General features: G+C 46.9%; 1 protein-coding gene across 1 annotated transcript in view; it reads right to left on the bottom strand.

Annotated features, from left to right (window-relative positions):
* Positions 1-20,484, bottom strand: part of FBXO21 (F-box protein 21) — a 135,575-nt gene that overhangs the window by 14,514 nt on the left and 100,577 nt on the right. Inside the window, exons 9-10 of the mRNA XM_063964337.1 lie at positions 9,721-9,853; positions 2,782-2,966 (exon numbers count right to left, since the gene is read on the bottom strand). Coding sequence (XP_063820407.1) covers positions 2,782-2,966; positions 9,721-9,853 — 318 coding nt within the window. The remainder of the gene's footprint in view (positions 1-2,781; positions 2,967-9,720; positions 9,854-20,484) is intronic.

The raw sequence follows: 20,484 nt of genomic DNA, 5'->3' as shown, positions 1-20,484 counted from the left end.
CAGTACCTGTCACAAACACATTGCTATACAATGCCAGTCCCTGTCTCAGACACATTGCTATATAATAATACCAGTCCCTGTCACAGACACATTGCTATATAATACCAGTCCTGTCAGACACATTGCTACACAATGCCAGTCCCTGTCACAGACACATTGCTATATAATAATACCAGTCCCTGTCACAGACACATTGCTATATAATACCAGTCCTGTCAGACACATTGCTATACAATGCCAGTCCCTGTCACAGACACATTGCTATATAATACCAATCGTTGTCACAGACGCATTGCTAAACAATACCAGTCCCTGTCACAGACATATTGCTATATAATACCAGTCCCCATCATAGGCACATTGCTACATATCAGCAGTCCCTGTCACAGACACATTGCTAAACAATACCAGTCCCTGTCACAGACATATTGCTATATAATACCAGTCCCCATCATAGGCACATTGCTACATATCAGCAGTCCCTGTCACAGACACATTGCTAAACAATGCCAGTCCCTGTCACAGACACATTGCTATATAATACCAGTCCGTCACAGACACATTGCTAAACAATGCCAGTCCCCGTCACAAACACATTGCTATATAATAATACCAGTCCCTGTCACAGACACATTGCTAAACAATGCCAGTCCCCGTCACAAACACATTGCTATATAATAATACCAGTCCCTGTCACAGACACATTGCTATATAATACCAGTCCTGTCAGACACATTGCTAAACAATGCCAGTCTCTGTCACAGACACATTGCTATATAATAATACCAGTCCCTGTCACAGACACATTGCTATATAATACCAGTCCTGTCAGACACATTGCTATACAATGCCAGTCCCTGTCTCAGACACATTGCTATATAATAATACCAGTCCCTGTCACAGACACATTGCTATATAATACCAGTCCTGTCAGACACATTGCTACACAATGCCAGTCCCTGTCACAGACACATTGCTATATAATAATACCAGTCCCTGTCACAGACACATTGCTATATAATACCAGTCCTGTCAGACACATTGCTACACAATGCCAGTCCCTGTCACAGACACATTGCTATATAATAATACCAGTCCCTGTCACAGACACATTGCTATATAATACCAGTCCTGTCAGACACATTGCTACACAATGCCAGTCCCTGTCACAGACACATTGCTATATAATAATACCAGTCCCTGTCACAGACACATTGCTATATAATACCAGTCCTGTCAGACACATTGCTAAACAATGCCAGTCTCTGTCACAGACACATTGCTATATAATAATACCAGTCCCTGTCACAGACACATTGCTATATAATACCAGTCCCCATCATAGGCACATTGCTACATATCAGCAGTCCCTGTCACAGACACATTGCTAAACAATGCCAGTCCCCGTCACAAACACATTGCTATATAATAATACCAGTCCCTGTCACAGACACATTGCTATATAATACCAGTCCCTGTCACAGACACATTGCTATATAATAATACCAGTCCCTGTCACAGACACATTGCTATATAATACCAGTCCCTGTCACAAACACATTGCTATATAATAATACCAGTCCCTGTCACAGACACATTGCTATATAATACCAGTCCCTGTCACAGACACATTGCTATATAATAATACCAGTCCCCGTCACAGACACATTGCTATATAATACCAGTCGTTGTCACAGACGCATTGCTAAACAATGCCAGTCCCTGTCACAGACACATTGCTATACAATACCAGTCCCTGTCACAGACATATTGCTATATAATAATACCAGTCCCCATCATAGGCACATTGCTACATATCAGCAGTCCCTGTCAAAGACACATTGCTATATAATACCAGTTTCTGTCACAGACACATTGCTACAATGCCAGTCCCCATCACAGGCACTATATAACACCAGTCCAAATAACAGACACATTGGTATATAACGTCAGTCCCAGTCACAGACACATTGCTATACTCCAGTCCCAGTTACAGACACATTGCTATATAAACGCCCGTACAAGTCACACACATACTGTATTACTACAAACCACTAGCAAGATACAGTTCTTTAATGCTGGTCATAAACATATTACAATCTGATCCTTGAATCTTAACATTTTGCTAATCATTTGGTTTATACATTTTTGAATGACCATTACATTTCAAATGTAGGTGGCCAAATCCAAACACTATATGATAACACAATACTGGGGAGAATTTCCATCTAAGAATGGATGGGATTGAAGTGTAGGTACTGTAATTGTAGAACTAAAAAGTTTAGCAGTGCTGCCACTGGGAGAGTTGCACTGTACTGTACAGCAATCACTTTTTTTTTTGGAGAAACTATATGATGACTAGGATTACAACACCCGCGCCTCAAATACATATTGATTGTACAGAAACACAATCGCTGTACAATACTCATGGCACTAAAAAAAAAAAAAACCAATAGCCTGCACTTGCCACTGCAATGCAGAGAAAATGTAAGAACAATAGTTCACGTATCAGTGGAGAGAAACATTTGCATATATTTGAGGAATATGAAAATAGGTGTCCATATTATACAGTATATGAGTAAGGAGGAATCTATAAAGCAAAATTCTGCTTTATGTTTTATGCCTCGCATGATACTAAATTACTAATAATTCTGGCTCAAGGTTCAAAGAGAAAGAACATTGCAGTATGTAAAGGCACGTTATATAAAGTAGTAGTCTCCATAACAGATGCAAAGTTCCCCGACAACACCACCTTTAGAGACTACAGTAGGGTTCTCCTACCTCTTGTGCCGCACTATAAGTCCTACGGAATAAGACACTTCCTTCTCACTGGACCTCAGCTGCACAACTGGACCCCAGTCGTCTTTACGTCTCTCTATATGCTCCAAAGTATGCTGGACTAGATATGCCACAGCACCATGCTGCGAAGGGTCCAAGGCTTGAATGGTCTGCAGGATATCCAAGACCTACAAAATAGAGATGGAGCAGCAAAGTGTTAAACAAAAGGTGCACACAGTAAATGGACATTTGTCCAAGGTGTATAGATATACTTTCTTGTACAGCCAAATGGTTCATAAATCCAAGTTGTCAAAAGTTTCATTTTGCTGATCACATCTATTGCAAACATAGTCTAAGTAGTGCATGTTTTCTTAGAGAGGCTCATGAGGCTACCAGCCCGCCTTGTTTCAAAACACCCTCAAAATGCAACTGTTCATTACAGATTACACCCTAAATTCATGCCCTGTGTCCTCCATCCCAATCTCTTCCCAGTTATACACTACACCTAGATGGTAAGCTCTAACAAGCAAGGCCCCCAGTACTATCCCCACCTCCAGTGTACTGCCATGCACCGTCAGTGACTGATGGTTTCTGTGCACCCAATCTCAGGGCACTGGGTCATTGAGTACTACTGCTTTTAACGGTCACTTGATTTGGTGCCATATGTCCCCATTTTATCCCTTTGTCTGAACCTTTTTTTTCCAATTTATAATGACTACTTTCTCATACGTCCTAGAGGATGCTGGGGTCATTTAAAAAACCATGGGGTATAGACAGGATCTGCAGGAGACATGGGCACTTTAAGACTTTCAAAGGGGTGTGAACTGGCTCCTCCTTCTATGCCCCTCCTCCAGACTCCAGTTTAGAATCTGTGCCCAGGCAGACTGGATGCACACTGAGGAGCTCTACTGGGTTTCTCTGAAAAGACTTTAGGTTAGGTTTTTTATTTTCAGGGAGTACTGCTGGCAACAGTCTCCCTGCTTCGTGGTACTTAGGGGAGAGAAGTCAGACCTACTTCTGTGAGTTTCAAGGCTCTGCTTTTTGGCTACAGGACACCATTAGCTCCTGAGAGTTTGATCACTAGGTACGCCTAGGGGCTCATTCCCAGAGCCAGCAGTCACCCCCCTTGCAGAGCCAGAAGTCAGAAGACAGGCGAGTAGAAGAAGAAAAAGAAGACTTCAGTGACAACTTTGAGGTACCGCGCTGCGCGCCATGCTCCCACACACAGCGGCACTACAGGGTGCAGGGCACGCGGGGGGTGCCATGGGCAGCATATCTGACCTCCATAATGACTGGTAAGAGTAGACATAGTGCCGGGGCACTGTCCGGACCCCCGCCAGTATAAAAGTTATTTAAAAAAGAGCGGGTCTAAAGCGCGCCATTACGGGGGCGGAGCTTAGCCCTCACAGCACACAGCCCGGCGCCATTTCTCTTCACAAGGCTGCAGAGACACTGGTCCTTCCTCCCACTGCTGCATGAGTATCAGGGTGAAAAACGGGGGGCAAAGCTATTTTGGTGCATTGTTGATAAATTATAAAAGCGCTGCAGGTCTGGGGCATTTTTGTGTTGTTCAGACCGGGTTGGGCGCTGGGGTGTGGGCTGGCAATAATTCCCTCTGTGTCCCTCTGACAGGCTTTACTGTGGGTCTGTCCCCTTTAGGCCAGTGTGTCTGCGTGTGTTGGGTGCACGTGTGTCGAAATGTCTGAGGCGGAGGGCTCTTCCCAGGAGGAGACTATGTCAGGGACACAAACGTCTGTGGAAGTGACCCTGTCGGCACCGCCGGACACCTGACAGGGTGAATGTTTTGAATGCTCTGAATGCTAATGTGGCTCTGATAAATAAGAGATTGGATAAATCTGAGTCTCAGAACCAGGCATGGAAGAAATCCGTAGAGGATGTGTTGTTACAAGTCCAGACCCCCTCGGGGTCACAAAAACGTTCATTTACCCAGCTGGCAGACACGGATACCGACACGGACACTGACTCAAGTGTCGACTATAGTGAAGCCAGATTAGATCCCAAACTGGCTAAGAGCATTCAGTACATGATTGTGGCAATAAAAGACGTATTACATATCACTGAGGACCCTACTGTTCCTGATACTAGGGTCTGTATGTATAAAGGAAAGAAACCTGAGGTAACGTTTCCTCCCTCTCATGAACTGAACATGCTTTGTGAAAAGGTTTGGGAAAATCCTGACAAAAAGTTTCAGATTCCCAAAAGGATTCCAGTGGCGTATCCGTGTCCCTCTGGGGATAGGGAAAAATGGGAGTCACCCCCCATTGTGGACAAAGCTCTATCACGGCTGTCCAAAAAGGTGGCTCTTCCGTCCCCTGACACGGCAGCCCTAAGGGATCGTAGGCAGGAAAATACATTGAAATCCATTTATGTCACCACGGGTACGCTACTCAGACCAGCTATTGCATCTGCGTGGGTGAGTAGCGCGATCGAAAAATAGGCAGATAACTTTTCATCTGAAATAGATACCCTGGATAGGGATAGCATTCTTTTGACACTAGGTTATATCAGGGTTGCTGCAGTCTACCTAAAGGAAGCTGCGAGGGATATTGGCCTCTTGGGATCAAAGGCCAATGCCATGGCAGTCTCAGCTAGGAGAGCATTGTGGACTCATCAATGGAATGCTGACTTTAAGAGAGTTATGGAGTCTCTTCCGTATAAAGGTGGTGTATTGTTTGGTGACGGCCTCACTGATTTGGTATCTACGGCTACCGCGGGTAAGTCTTAATTTTTACCTTATGTGCCTGCATCACAAAAGAAAGCATACCACTATCCGATGCAGTCCTTTCGGCCCAATAAATACAGAAAAGGCCGAGGGTCTTCCTTCCTTGCTGCTAGAGGAAAGGGAAAAGGTAAACGATCACCGGCCGTGGCCGGTTCCCAGGAGCAGAAGTCCTCCCCGGCTTCTGCCAAATCCACTGCATGATGCTGGGGCTCCTCTGCGGGAGTCTGCACCAGTGGGGGCACGTCTCAAGCTCTTCAGTCCGTTCTGGGCTCGTCCGGCCCTGGACCCATGGGTTTTAGAAATAGTGTCCCAGGGGTACAAACTGGAGTTTCAAGACGTTCCCCCTCACCGATTTTTCAAAGCGGCTTTACCAGCTTCTCTTCCGGACAGGGAGGTGGTATGCGCCGCAATACAAAAATTGTGTCAAAATCAAGTCATTGTCAGGGTTCCCCCGTCACAACAGGGAGAAGGCTTTTATACGAGCCTGTTCGTGGTCCCGAAGCCAGACAGCTCAGTCAGACCAATCCTGAACCTCAAATCCCTAAATATCTATCTAAGAAAATTCAAATTCAAGATGGAATCTCTCCGGGCAGTAATCTCCAGTCTGGAGGTGGGGGATTTTATGGTGTCGATAGACATAAAGGATGCCTACTTACATGTTCCCATTTATCCTCCACATCAGGCTTACCTGAGGTTTGCAGTTCAGGATTGTCATTACCAATTTCAGACGTTGCCGTTCGGTCTGTCCACGGCTCAGAGGATTTTCACCAAAGTAATGGCCGAAATGATGGTTCTCCTGTGCAAGCAAGGAGTCCCAATTATCCTGTACTTGGACGATCTCCTGATAAAGGCGTGATCCAGGGACCAATTACTGCAGAACATTACGCTCTCCCTGACAATTCTGCAGCAACATGGTTGGCTCCGAAACTTGCCAAAACCACAGTTGGTTCCGACGAGACGGCTGTCGTTTTTGGAATGATTCTGGACATAGAATTACAGAGAGTTTTTCTTCCAGTGGAAAAGGCTCTGGAAATTCAGAACCTGGTCAAACAAATTCTGAAACCAGCAAAAGTATTGATCCATTAATACACTAAGTTGCTGGGGAAGATGGTGGCGGCCTACAAGGCCATTCAGTTTGGCAGATTCCATGCCAGTGTTTCAGTGGGACCTGTTGGACAAGTAGTCCGGGTCCCATCTACACATGCACCGAAGGATAACCCTGTCTTCCAAGACCAGAATCTCACTCCTGAGGTGGTTGCACAGCTCTCACCTCCTAGAGGGACGCAGGTTCGGGATCCAGGACTGGATCTTAGCGACCACGGATGCGAGTCTCCGAGGCTGGGGAAAAGTCACACAGGGGGAAAGCTTCCAGGGAAGATGGTCAAGCCAGGAAATGGGTCTACACATAAACGTTCTGGAATTAAGGGCCATTCACAACGGCCTTCTGCAAGCGGATCATCTTCTTCGCAATCGGCCCGTCTTGATTCAGTCGGACAACGTAACAGCAGTAGCATACATAAACCGCCAGGGCGTAACGAAGAGCAGTGCGGCAATGGGAGAGGCCACAAAGGTTCTCCGCAGGGCAGAAAGGCATACAAGCGATCTGTCAACGATCTTCATTCCAGGAGTGGACAACTGGGAAGCAGACTTCCTCAGCAGACACGATCTCCATCCAGGAGAGTGGGGTCTTCATCAAGAGGTCTTTGCAGAAGTGACAAGTCTTTGGGGAATTCCTCAAATAGACATGATGGCGTCTCGCCTCAACAAGAAACTTCAGAGATATTGGGGGTAATTCTGAGTTGATCGCAGCAGCAAGCTTGTTAGCAATTGGGCAAAACCATGTGCACTGCAGGGGGGACATATATAACATTTGCAGAGAGAGTTAGATTTTGGTGGGTTATTTAGTTTCTGTGCAGGGTAAATACTGGCTGCTTTATTTTTACACTGCAATTTAGATTTCAGTTTGAATACACCCCACCCAAATCTAACTCTCTCTGCACGTTATATCTGTTCCCCCTGCAGTGCACATGGTTTTGCCCAACTGCTAACAAATTTGCTGCTGTGATCAACTCAGAATTAGGCCCATTGTTCCAGGTCGAGACCCTCAAGCAATAGCAGTAGACGCCCTAGTGACACCGTGGGTGTTTCAGTCGGTGTACGCGTTTCCTCCGATTCCACTCGTTCCAAAAGTGATCAAGATCATAAGAAGAACAAAGGTTCAAGCGATCCTCATTGTTCCAGACTGGCCAAGGAGGACTTGGTATCAAGATCTTCAGGAATTACTCATAGGAGATCCCTGGCCCCTTCCTCTCCGAGAGGATCTTTTACAGCAGGGGCTGTGCGTGTTCCAAGACTTACCGCGACTTTGTTTGACGGCTTGGAGGTTGAACGCCGGATCCTAGCCCGAAAGGGTATTCCCAAGGAAGTCATCCCCACTCTTATTCAGGCCAGGAAAGGAGTAACGTCTAAACATTACCACCGTATTTGGAGAAAATACGTGTCTTGGTGTGAATCCAAGAAGGCTCCTACGGAAGAATTTTAGTTAGGACGTTTTCTCCATTTTCTACAAGCCGGTGTGGATGCGGGCCTAAACTTGGGCTCCATTAAAGTACAAATTTCAGCCTTATCGGTTTTCTTCCAGAAACAATTGGCCTCCCTTCCAGAAGTGCAGACTTTTGTGAAAGGCGTGTTGTACATCCAACCTCCCTTTGTGCCCCCAGTGGCACCGTGGGATCTTAACGTGGTGTTGCAACTCCTTCAATCTCATTGGTTTGAACCTTTACAAAAGGTGGAGTTGAAATTCCTCACTTGGAAAGTGGTCATGCAGTTGGCCTTGGCATCCTCCAGGCGGGTGTCTGAATTGGCGGCCTTGTTTCACAAGAGCCCTTATTTGCTCTTCCATGAAGATAGAGCAGAGTTGAGGACTTGTCAGCAATTTCTGCCAAAAGTGGTTTCGTCGTTCCACTTGAACCAACCTATTGTGGTGCCAGTGGCTACTGACGCCTTGCTGGAATCGAAGTTTCTTGACGTTGTCAGAACTTTGAAAATCATGTGGCCAGAACGGCTCCGTTTAGGAAAACGGAGGCTCTGTTTGTCCTGTATGCTCACAACAAAATTGGGGCTCCTGCTTCCAAGCAAACTATTGCGCGCTGGATCTGTCATACGATTCAGCAGGCTCATTCTACGTCTGGATTGCCGTTACCGAAATCAGTGAAGGCCCAGTCTACCAGAAAGGTGGGCTCATCCTGGGCGGCTGCCTGGGGGGTCTCGGCATTACAGCTTTGCCGAGCGGCTACTTGGTAGGGTTCAAACACCTTTGCGAAGTTCTACAAGTTTGATACCCTGGCTGATGAGGACCTCATGTTTGGTCAATCGGTGCTGCAGTCTCATCCGCACTCTCCCGCCCGTTCTAGAGCTTTGGTATAAACCCCATGGTTCTTGAAGTGACCCCAGCATCCTCTAGGACGTACGAGAAAATAGGATTTTAATACCTACCGGTAAATCCTTTTCTCTTAGTCCGTAGAGGATGCTGGGCGCCCATCCCAGTGCGTACTGTATCTGCAGTTGTTAGTTGTGGTTACACACATGTTGTGTTACGTTTATAGTCAGCCTGTTGCTGATGTTGTTCATGCTGTTGACTTGCGTTGTGTTAAATGCCATGTTGTACGCGTGCTTGAAGTGTGAGCTGGTATGTATCTCACCTTAGTTTAATAATAAATCCTTTTCCTCGAAATGTCCGTCTCCCTGGGCACAGTTCCTATAACTGGAGTCTGGAGGAGGGGTATAGAGGGAGGAGCCAGTTCACACCCCTTTGAAAGTCTTCAAGTGCCCATGTCTCCTGCGGATCCCGTCTATACCCCATGGTTCTTGAAGTGACCCCAGCATCCTCTACGGACTAAGAGAAAAGGATTTACCGGTAGGTATTAAAATCCTATTTTTACAATTATTGATGTGGTAGTGAAATGAGAAATCCAGCATTTAGAAAACGTTATACAATTTCTCTCCTAGAGACATGGGGCTGTTTATTAATGCACATTTCAGCATTTCTGATAAGAACTTTAATCAGAAGTAAAGCCTAGAAATATACACCTTTACTTTTAACAACAGTACAAAATAACATTTGTCATGCTTGTAATTGATCAGAGCTGTCATATTCTACCTGTCTGTACAAGCTCTATACTGTATCTATGCTAAAATACCTTTTCAGGCCATAACCCCAGGTGGAAATACAATCTGGCCTGTAGCAATAGGTGCTGCACACTGTCCGGATACATAGTCAGGTACAGATCCAAGGAGACTCTGAGCAGCATGAAGCTCCGGTCTTTGCTCTCCCTAAAAGAGATAAATGGAACCCAATGGGAAGTGTCCAGTAATAAAATGACTTTACAAATTCATCTACAATGTTACCCAAGTAACACGCAGTGACAGCCTATACACCCACAAGGACATTATTACCATATAGCCCCGGTAGATTCATTTCACTGAAAATTCAATACATTTTACCTGAAGCCTTTACACCGAATAAGAACAGACGTAGATAATTATAGCCGTATACATTTGGCTTATATGTCAAAACATGCACACACAAGGTCTACAAAGTAAGACTATATGAATAAAGCTGGAAGCTTTTCGCCATTTTGTTTTAGTAAAAGATAATAAAAGAATACATTTTTATTTGCTAGCTTTTCTGAAATGACGGAAAGCCAGGGTGACACCATAGCCAAGCTGGTATATCTAGAGGGGAGACAAAATAATTCTCACTAGGGATAATCTACTCTCTATGTGCCAAACGCTATTCCCTTTGTTACCTCCAGCAGAGAACGCTATGTGGCTGAGCATCTAAGCAATAGCGCAAAGAAACTTACGCTGTGCTACAAATGTTGATCACAAACAGCTCGATTTAATCCAATATGGGACATCTGACCCAGCATAGCTACAAGAGCAGCTCAAAAACTGCTGAAGTGCCCACTATGAAAATGTTTTACATTTACGCATTATTAGGTGTGTTGATAAATATGACCATAATATAAAATTGTTTTCAGCTTGTGTGACCTGTAAGTGACCCGAGGCAAACCTATCGAGTGGCAAGATCTGCTACAGTGGGCCGACTTAGCAGTACCATTTCGAAGTCATTATACAGGTGAAACTCAGAAAATTAGAATATCGTGCAAAAGTTCATTTATTTCAGTAATTTAACTTAAAAAAGATGAGAGACATGAGACCGAACACTGCAGAAGAGCTGAAGGCCGCTATTGAAGCATCCTGGTCTTCCATAACACCTCAGCAGTGCCACAGGCTGATAAAATCCATGCCACACCGCATTGAGACAGTAATTCATGCAAAATATACGTTATGGTAAGAACTTACCGTTGATAACGGTATTTCTCCTAAGTCCACAGGTTCCACAGGATAACAATGGGACATGATGGAGCGTCAGCTGATTGGCACCAATCGATCATAGCTTTCTGGCCTCCCAGGATGCAACATGTCCTTCCATATATCCCCCCACCCACTGGCTCAGGCAAATCAGTTGTATTCCAAAGCAGAAGGCAGGAACATCATGTAGAACCCCAATCAGGCGAAAAGAACACACATGCACACCCTTCCGGACAAGAAGGAAGAGGTTAGTGAGTAAAAGGATCCTCAAATCAGGTGCGTCAGGGTGGGATCCCTGTGGAACCTGTGGACTTGGGAGAAATACCGTTATCAACGGTAAGTTCTTACCATAACCTATATTTCTCCGGCAGGGTCCACAGGTTATACACAGGATAACAATGGGATTTCCCAAAGCAGTTTAGAGGTGGGGACGCTCCTGATGCACAGGAGAATCCTTCGCCCGAATTCAGCATTGTGAGAGGCAAAGGTATTCAAGGCATAATGTCTAATGAATGTGTATACGGAAGACCATATGGCTGCCTTACATATCTGTTCTGTTTAAGCACCACATTGTGCTGCCCAAAAGGACCTACCACCTTACAAGTAGAATGAACAGAGACATTAGCCAGAATAGTGAGATCAGCTTAGAGAATATGCTTCTGAAATCGTCATCTGAAGCTATCTTTGCCAGCATCTGTTTACCGACAGAACAAAATGTAAGTTGCTCAAATCAATTAGGAAGTACAATTCAGGTGCATGAAAGGGAGGGGGTAGTCTGGCTAGAAATACATTGGGGATAAACCCCTGGTGTCCCCCAGCACACCGAGCTGTACCTGTACCAAGACATGAAAGACTATATATATACATATAATAGAAATCCAGAGGTCTTAGTTACATACAGTTTGCAAACGTATGATAAGCCACCAGGCCCCGACAAGGCTCCTCTGATGCTGGTGGTCCCTAACTCTAAGTCTGGGCCCGGGGTGCAGAACCCCACAAACCGGCAAAGGCCAGCTACCCCAGGGCAGCACAACGCGAGAAGGTAAAGTGTTAGTATGTGTTAATAAAAGGAAAACAAAATTTTGTTATGGATACCGTTTGACTGTGTGGCAAGTCCTGAATCCTATGCTGAACCCTGTATATGTTGTTGCGAGGTAAAAATTACTCTCTGTAGACCTGATCCAGTACAGCCCCCAAGTGAGTCATCCGGTGTGATGGAACTGGAGACGATTTTTCAGAGTTATGAGTCACTTGCCTCTGCAAACACATTATTGTCTGTTGCAGATGACAAAAGAGCAGTCTCTGTGACTGTGTCTAGGTATGGGAAAATCCTTAACCCCCGCTGGCGGAGATAAGTTGTTATTACCCCCATATATTTGGTAAATACTCTGGGGACTGTGGCTAGCCCAAAGGGTAAGGGCTAGAGCTGAAAATGCTGTTTGGAGGATAGCAAACCTTGGATAATACTGATGGACAGTGGTATAGGAACATGTAGGTAAGCATCCTGTATATCCAGGGATACCATAAAACCCCTGGCTTCATGCCACACATAAGGAACGTAACGATTCCACGTGCAACTGAGGTTCCAAATGTATTTGTTCAGCATTTTAGGATTGAGCATGGGCCGAAATGACCCATTTGGCTTCCGATTAAAACCAGGTTAGAGTAAACCTTGCCCCATTGGCTCCTCAGCCAAGCACATACACCATATGTCTGAACCTGCGGTTCCTCTTATTCTGAGCAGGATGACTATGGCGACAACTACTGTCGCGCTTAGGGGGCATTCTGACTTAGAGGCGTTCAGTCATAATCCCCCAGATGGCAGGCTGTCTTGAAGGCGAAAGCATAAACTGGAGATACCGTGCCAGATCTGTGTGACCTGAAGAAGTCGGTCTCCCAGACGGAGGCCAACACCAACAGATCAGCCGATATTGGGCCCATCCAGTGTGGTGTAGCTGTAGATCTTCTGGTAGCCCAATGCTTTGCTAGTCTTCCCCGCCTTGTTAGATACCACAAAGGGCCGAAATGCAGAACTTTTAGGTTTGAAACTGTATGTGGAAGTAACCTGACCTTCTTGGAGTCTGCTTCCGACTCCAGAATATCTGTCCATTCTTACAAAAAAGAATATTTTCAGAAAAAGACAATGATTCCAAAACCTTCCTAGATTCTGAATCAGCTTCCACGTACCCAGCTAAACTGCTCTACGAGCAGGTATAGTTGGGGCTGATGCCCTGGAGTAAATATTTTGCCCATATCCAACGCTTCCAGGAACATTGCAGTTCTTTTATATGAGCTAAATGAGATCTTTGCTCTATTGAGAAATCTCCTTCCAATGCATCAGCCCAGGCAACCACTGCCTTTGCCATTCAAGCCCAAGCCAAGGCTTGGCCTTATGACTGCCCTAGATGGAAAAATAAATGTTTTTTCTGTGACCCATCCACTCTCCTATCCATGATGTTGAAAGCAAAGATAATGTAGATTATTTTGCATCTACTTTAGGAGCCACCCTTTTTTAAACAATCCCCAGATGGAAGAGGATAATTGGAATTCCATTTCTTAGGAATTCTAAACTTCTTATCGGGCTTAGCCCAAGCCTCTTCCATGATTTCCGTCAGCTGATGTGACCGTGGAAACTCAGGTTTCGGAATGTTTAAACACAGGTGCCTTGGTTTTTAACACAGGCTCTGCTGTATCCTCTAAGGATAGAATAGCTTCATTGCTTTCATTAACTCAGCTAAATTCCAGAGCTGAGACCTACCTCTCTTTCATATGATGAAGTAGAATAAATTAAGCTTTCATCTTGTGATGAATCTGAACAATGGGGGTCATTCAGAGTTGATCGCAACGCAGCGATTAGGCTAAAAAAATAAGATTTTACTTACCGATAAATCTATTTCTCGTAGTCCGTAGTGGATGCTGGGAACTCCGTAAGGACCATGGGGAATAGCGGCTCCGCAGGAGACTGGGCACATCTAAAGAAAGCTTTAGGACTAGCCGGTGTGCACTGGCTCCTCCCCCTATGACCCTCCTCCAAGCCTCAGTTAGGATACTGTGCCCGGACGAGCGTACATAATAAGGAAGGATATTGAATCCCGGGTAAGACTCATACCAGCCACACCAATCACACCGTACAACTTGTGATCTGAACCCAGTTAACAGTATGATAACAATGAAGGAGCCTCTGAAAAGATGGCTCACAACAACAATAACCCGATTTAGTTAACAATAACTATGTACAAGTATTGCAGACAATCCGCACTTGGGATGGGCGCCCAGCATCCACTACGGACTACGAGAAATAGATTTATCGGTAAGTAAAATCTTATTTTCTCTGACGTCCTAGTGGATGCTGGGAACTCCGTAAGGACCATGGGGATTATACCAAAGCTCCCAAACGGGCGGGAGAGTGCGGATGACTCTGCAGCACCGAATGAGAGAACTCCAGGTCCTCCTCAGCCAGGGTATCAAATTTGTAGAATTTAGCAAACGTGTTTGCCCCTGACCAAATAGCTGCTCGGCAAAGTTGTAAAGCCGAGACCCCTCGGGCAGCCGCCCAAGATGAGCCCACTTTCCTTGTGGAATGGGCTTTTACAGATTTTGGCTGTGGCAGGCCTGCCACAGAATGTGCAAGCTGAATTGTACTACAAATCCAACGAGCAATAGTCTGCTTAGAAGCAGGAGCACCCAGCTTGTTGGGTGCATACAGGATAAACAGCGAGTCAGATTTTCTGACTCCAGCCGTCCTGGAAACATATATTTTCAGGGCCCTGACAACGTCAAGTAACTTGGAGTCCTCCAAGTCCCTAGTAGCCGCAGGCACCCCAACAGGTTGGTTCATGTGAAAAGCAGAAACCACCTTAGGGAGAAATTGAGGACGAGTCCTCAATTTTGCCCTGTCAGAATGAAAAATTAAGTAAGGGCTTTTATATGATAAAAGTCGCCAATTCTGACACACGCCTGGTTGAAGCCAGGGCTAACAGCATCGTCACCTTCCATGTGAGATGATATTTTAAGTCCACAGTGGTGAGTGGTTCAACCAATGTGACTTAAGGAACCTCAAAACAACATTGAGATCCCAAGGTGCCACTGGAGGCACAAAAGGAGGTTGTATATGCAGTACCCCTTTTTCAAATGTCTGAACTTCAGGTACTGAAGCCAGTTCTTTCTGGAAGAAAATCGACAGGGCCGAAATTTGAACCTTAATGGACCCTAATTTTAGGCCCATAGACAGTCCTGTCTGCAGGAAATGGAGGAAACGACCTAGTTGAAATTCCTCTGTAGGGGCCTTCTTGGCCTCACATCACGCAACACATTTTCGCCAAATGCGGTGATAATGTTTTGCGCTTACATCATTCCTGGCTTTGACCAGGGTAGGGATGACTTCATCTGGAATGCCTTTTTCCTTCAGGATCCGGCGTTCAACCGCCATGCCGTCAAACGCAGCCGCGGTAAGTCTTGGAACAGACAAGGCCCCTGCTGGAGCAGGTCCTTTCTTAGAGGTAGAGGCCACGGGTCTTCCGTGAGCATCTCTTGAAGTTCCGGGTACCAAGTCCTTCTTGGCCAATCCGGAACCACGAGTATCGTTCTTACTCCTCTCCTTCTTATGATTCTCAGTACTTTTGGTATGAGAGGCAGAGGAGGGAACACATACACTGACTGGTACACCCACGGTGTCACCAGAGCGTCCACCGCTATTGCCTGAGGGTCCCTTGACCTTGCGCAATATCTGTCCAGTTTCTTGTTAAGACGGGACGCCCTCATGTCCACCTTTGGTTTTTCCCAACGGTTTACAATCAGTTGGAAGACTTCTGGGTGAAGTCCCCACTCCCCCGGGTGGAGGTCGTGTCTGCTGAGGAAGTCTGCTTCCCAGTTGTCCACTCCCGGTATGAACACTGCTGACAGTGCTATCACATGATTTTCCGCCCAGCAGAGAATCCTTGCAGCTTCTGCCATTGCCCTCCTGCTTCTTGTGCCGCCCTGTCTGTTTACGTGGGCGACAGCCGTGATGTTGTCCGACTGGATCAATACCGGTTGACCCTGAAGCAGAGGTTTTGCTTGACTTAGGGCATTGTAAATGGCCCTTAGTTCCAGGATATTTTTGTCTCCAGGCTTGACCATAAGCCCTGGATATTTCTTCCCTGTGTGACTGCTCCCCAGCCTCGCAGGCTGGCATCCGTGGTCACCAGGACCCAGTCCTGAATGCCGAATCTGCGGCCCTCTAGAAGATGAGCACTCTGCAACCACCACAGGAGGGACACCCTTGTCCTTGGTGACAGGGTTATCCGCTGATGCATCTGAAGATGCGACCCGGACCATTTGTCCAGTAGGTTCCACTGGAAAGTTCTTGTGTGGAATCTGCCGAATGGGATTGCTTCGTAGGAAGCCACCATTTTTACCCAGAACCCTTGTGCATTGATGCACTGAAACTTGGTTCGGTTTTAGGAGGTTCCTGACTAGCTCGGATAACTCCCTGGCTTTCTCCTCCGGGAGAAACACCTTCTTTCTGGACTGTGTCCAGGATCATCCCTAGGAACAGAAGACAAGTCATCGGAACCAGCTGCGATCTTGGAATATTGAGAATCCACTCGTGCTGCCGCAACACTACCTGAGATAGTGCTACACCGACCTCCAACTGTTCTCTGGATCTTACCCTTATCAGGGAATCGTCCAAGTAAAGGATAACTAAAATTCCCTTCCTTCGAAGGAATATCATCATTTCGGTCATTACTTCAGTAAAGACCCGGGGTGCCGTGGACCATCCCTACGGCAGCGTCTGAACTGATAGTGACAGTTCTGTACCATAACCTGAGATACCTTTGGTGAGAAGGGTAAATTTTGACATGAAGGTAAGCATCCTTGATGTCCCGAGACATCATGTAGTCCCCTTCTTCCAGGTTTGCAATCACTGCTCTGAGTGACTCAATTTTGAATTTGAACCTCTGTATGTAAGTGAACAAAGATTTTAGATTTTAAAATCGGTCTCACCGAGCCGTCTGGCTTCGGTACCACAATAGTGTGGAATAATACCCCGTTCCCTGTTGCAGGAGGGGTACCTTAATTATCACCTGCTGGGAATACAGCTTGTGAATGGCTTCCAAAACTGCCTCCCTGACAGCGGGAGACGTCGGTAAAACAGACTTTTTGGAAACGGCGAGGGGAATACGTCTCGAATTCCAATTTGTACCCCTGAAATATTACCTGAAGGATCCAGGGGTCTACTTGCGAGTGAGCCCACTGCGCACTGAAATTCACTGAGAACGGGCCCCCACCGTGCCTGAACTTGTAAAGCCCTAGCGTCATACTGAGGGCTTGGCAGCGGCGGAAAAGGGTTTCTGTTCCTGGGAACAGGCTGATCTCTGCAGCCATTTTCCTCTCCCTCTGTCACGAGCAGAAAAGAGGAACCCTTTTGTCCGCTTGCCAACCAGGACTGCGCCTGATAATACGGCATCTTATTTTGAGAGGCGACCTAGGGTACATCCCCTTTTTTAAGGCAATTCCAAATGCCGTTTGGAATCCCTGACCACTTTACTGGTAGATATAAAGCACTTATACTTGATGCCAGTCGGCAAATATTCCGCTGTGCATCATGCATATATAGAAAAGCATCTTTTAATTGCTCTATAGGCAATAATATACTGTCCTTATCTAGGATATCAATATTTCCAGTCAGGGAATCCGACCACGCCACCCAGCACTGCACATCCAGGCTGAGGCGATTGCTGGTCGCAGTATAACACCAGTATGTGTGTAAATACATTTTAGGATACCCTCCTGCTTTTTATCAGCAGGATCCTTAAGGGCGGCCATCTCAAGAGAGGGTAGAGCCCTTGTTCTTACAATCGTGTGAGCGCCTTATCCCCTGTAGGGGGTGTTTCCCAACGCACCCTAACCACTGGCGGGAAAAGGTATACTGCCAATAACTTTTTAGAATTATCAATTGTTATCGGAGGAAAACCCACGCATCATCACACACCTCATTTTATTTTTCAGATTCAGGAAAACTATAGGAAGTTTTTCCTCACCAAACATAATACCCCTTTTTTGGTGGTATTCATATTATCAGAAAAGTGTAAACATTTTCCATTGCCTCAATCATGCAATGTGTGGCCCTATTGGAAATCACGGTTGTCTCTTCACGTCGACACAGGAGCCAGTATCCGTGTCGGCGTCTGTATCTGAGGTAACGGGCGCTTTAGAGCCCCTGTATGAGACATCTGGACATGCACAAGCTGAGTAGCCGGCTGTCTCATGTCAACCACTGTCTTTTATACAAAGCTGACACTGTCACGCAATTTCAACAGTACATCCACTCAGGTGTCGACCCCCTAGGGGGTGACAACACTATTACAGACACTCTACTCCGTCTCCACATCATTTTTCTCCTCATACATGTCGACACAAAAGTACCGACACACAGCACACACACAGGGAATGCTCTGATAGAGGACAGGACCCACTAGCCCTTTGGGGAGACAGAGGGAGAGTTTGCCAGCACACACCAGAGCGCTATATATATATACAGGGATAACCTTATATAAGTGTTTTTCCCTTTATAGCTGCTGTATTGTTTATACTGCGCCTAATTTGTGCCCCCCTCTCTTTTTTTTAACCCCTTTCTGTAGTGTAGTGACTGCAGGGGAGAGCCAGGGAGCTTCCCTCCAACTGAGCTGTGAGGGAAAATGGCGCCAGTGTGCTGAGGAGATAGGCTCCGCCCCTTTCTCGGCGTCCTTATCATCCGTTTTTCTATATGTTTTGGCAGGGGTTAAATGCATCCATATAGCCCAGGAGTTATATGTGATGCATTTATTTTAGCCATATAAGGTTTTATCGATTTATTGCGTCTCAGGGCGCTGCCCCCCCAGCGCCCTGCACCCTCAGTGACCGGAGTGTGAAGTGTGCTGAGAGCAATGGCGCACAGCTGCGGTGCTGTGCGCTACCTTATCTGAAGACAGGATCGTCTTCTGCCGCCGATTTCACCGGACCTCTTCGCTCTTCTGGCTCTGTAAGGGGGCCTGCGGCGCGGCTCCGGGACCCATCCAGGCTGAACCTGTGATCGTCCCTCTGGAGCTAATGTCCAGTAGCCTAAGAAACCCGATCCACTCTGCACGCAGGTGAGTCCGTTTCTTCTCCCCTTAGTCCCACGATGCAGTGAGCCTGTTGCCAGCAGGTCTCACTGAAAATAATAAACCTAAACTAAAACTTTCACAAAGAGCTCAGGAGAGCCCCTAGTGTGCACCCTTCTCGTCGGGCACAGAAATCTAACTGAGGCTTGGAGGAGGGTCATAGGGGGAGGAGCCAGTGCACACCAGCTAGTCCTAAAGCTTTCTTTAGATGTGCCCAGTCTCCTGCGGAGCCGCTATTCCCCATGGTCCTTACGGAGTTCCCAGCATCCACTAGGACGTCAGAGAAAATCGGCATTTCTGCGCATGCATATGCACCGCAACGTGCACGTGCGGGTACAAAGTCCTTTGTGGTTTTGCACAGGTTCTAGCGAAGCTTTTAGTCTCATGGCACAAACGCAGGAAGATTGACAGGAAGGGGGCATTTCTGGGTGTCAACTGACCATTTTCTGGTTTCCTAGTGTTTGGAAAAATGCAGGCGTGCCATGGAAAACGCAGGCGTGGCTGGGCGAACGCTGGGCGGGTGTGTGACGTCAAAAGCCAACCCTCCGTTAGAATCAACGCGCACGAAGAGTACGCCCAGGGCTGGTCTTGTTTTGCATAAAAAAAAAAATGCAGGTGCTGTGCTGCACAGGCGTTCGCACTTCTGCAAAGCGAAAATACACTCCCCGGTGGGCGGCAAAATGCGTTTGCATGGCTGCTAAAAACTGCTAGCGGGTGTCAATCTGCGGTCTCCCTCCCTGCTGTAAGGACGCATAGCGCGTCTCTCCTGTGTCCCTCCTGGCTCTCCCCCGGCCGGTCTAAGTGCCGTTCGTGAGCTCTGATTGGCTCACAAACCGGCACTTCCTTTATTAGACTTGCCGGGGGAGAGCCAGGAGGGACACAGGAGAGACGCGCTATGCGCTCAGTGTCCCTCCAACACAAAGGTGCGGGGGGGGGAGAGGAGAGCAGGCACTGGGCGCATATACCTGGCACTGGGGGCATATACCTGGCACTGTGGGGGAAGATCTGGCACTGGGGGCATATACCTGGCACTGGGGGGGAAGATCTGGCACTGGGGGCATATACATGGCACTGGGGGCATATACCTGGCACTGTGGGGGTAGATCTGGCACTGGGGGCATATACCTGGCACTGTGGGGGCATATACCTGGCACTGGGGGCATATACCTGGCACTGTGGGGGAAGATCTGGCACTGGGGGCATATACCTGGCACTGGGGGCGTATACCTGGCACTGGGGGCATATACCTGGCACTGGGGGGGAAGATCTGGCACTGGGGGCATATACCTGGCACTGGGGGCATATACCTGGCACTGTGGGGGTAGATCTGGCACTGGGGGCATATACCTGGCACTGTGGGGGCATATACCTGGCACTGTGGGGGAAGATCTGGCACTGGGGGCATATACCTGGCACTGGGGGCATATACCTGGCACTGTGGGGGGAAGATCTGGCACTGGGGGC

The sequence above is a fragment of the Pseudophryne corroboree genome, chromosome 1 (assembly GCF_028390025.1).
Source record: "Pseudophryne corroboree isolate aPseCor3 chromosome 1, aPseCor3.hap2, whole genome shotgun sequence".
NCBI classification, from domain to species: Eukaryota; Metazoa; Chordata; class Amphibia; order Anura; family Myobatrachidae; genus Pseudophryne; species Pseudophryne corroboree.
This window is presented reverse-complemented; position numbering and strand designations above follow the sequence as displayed.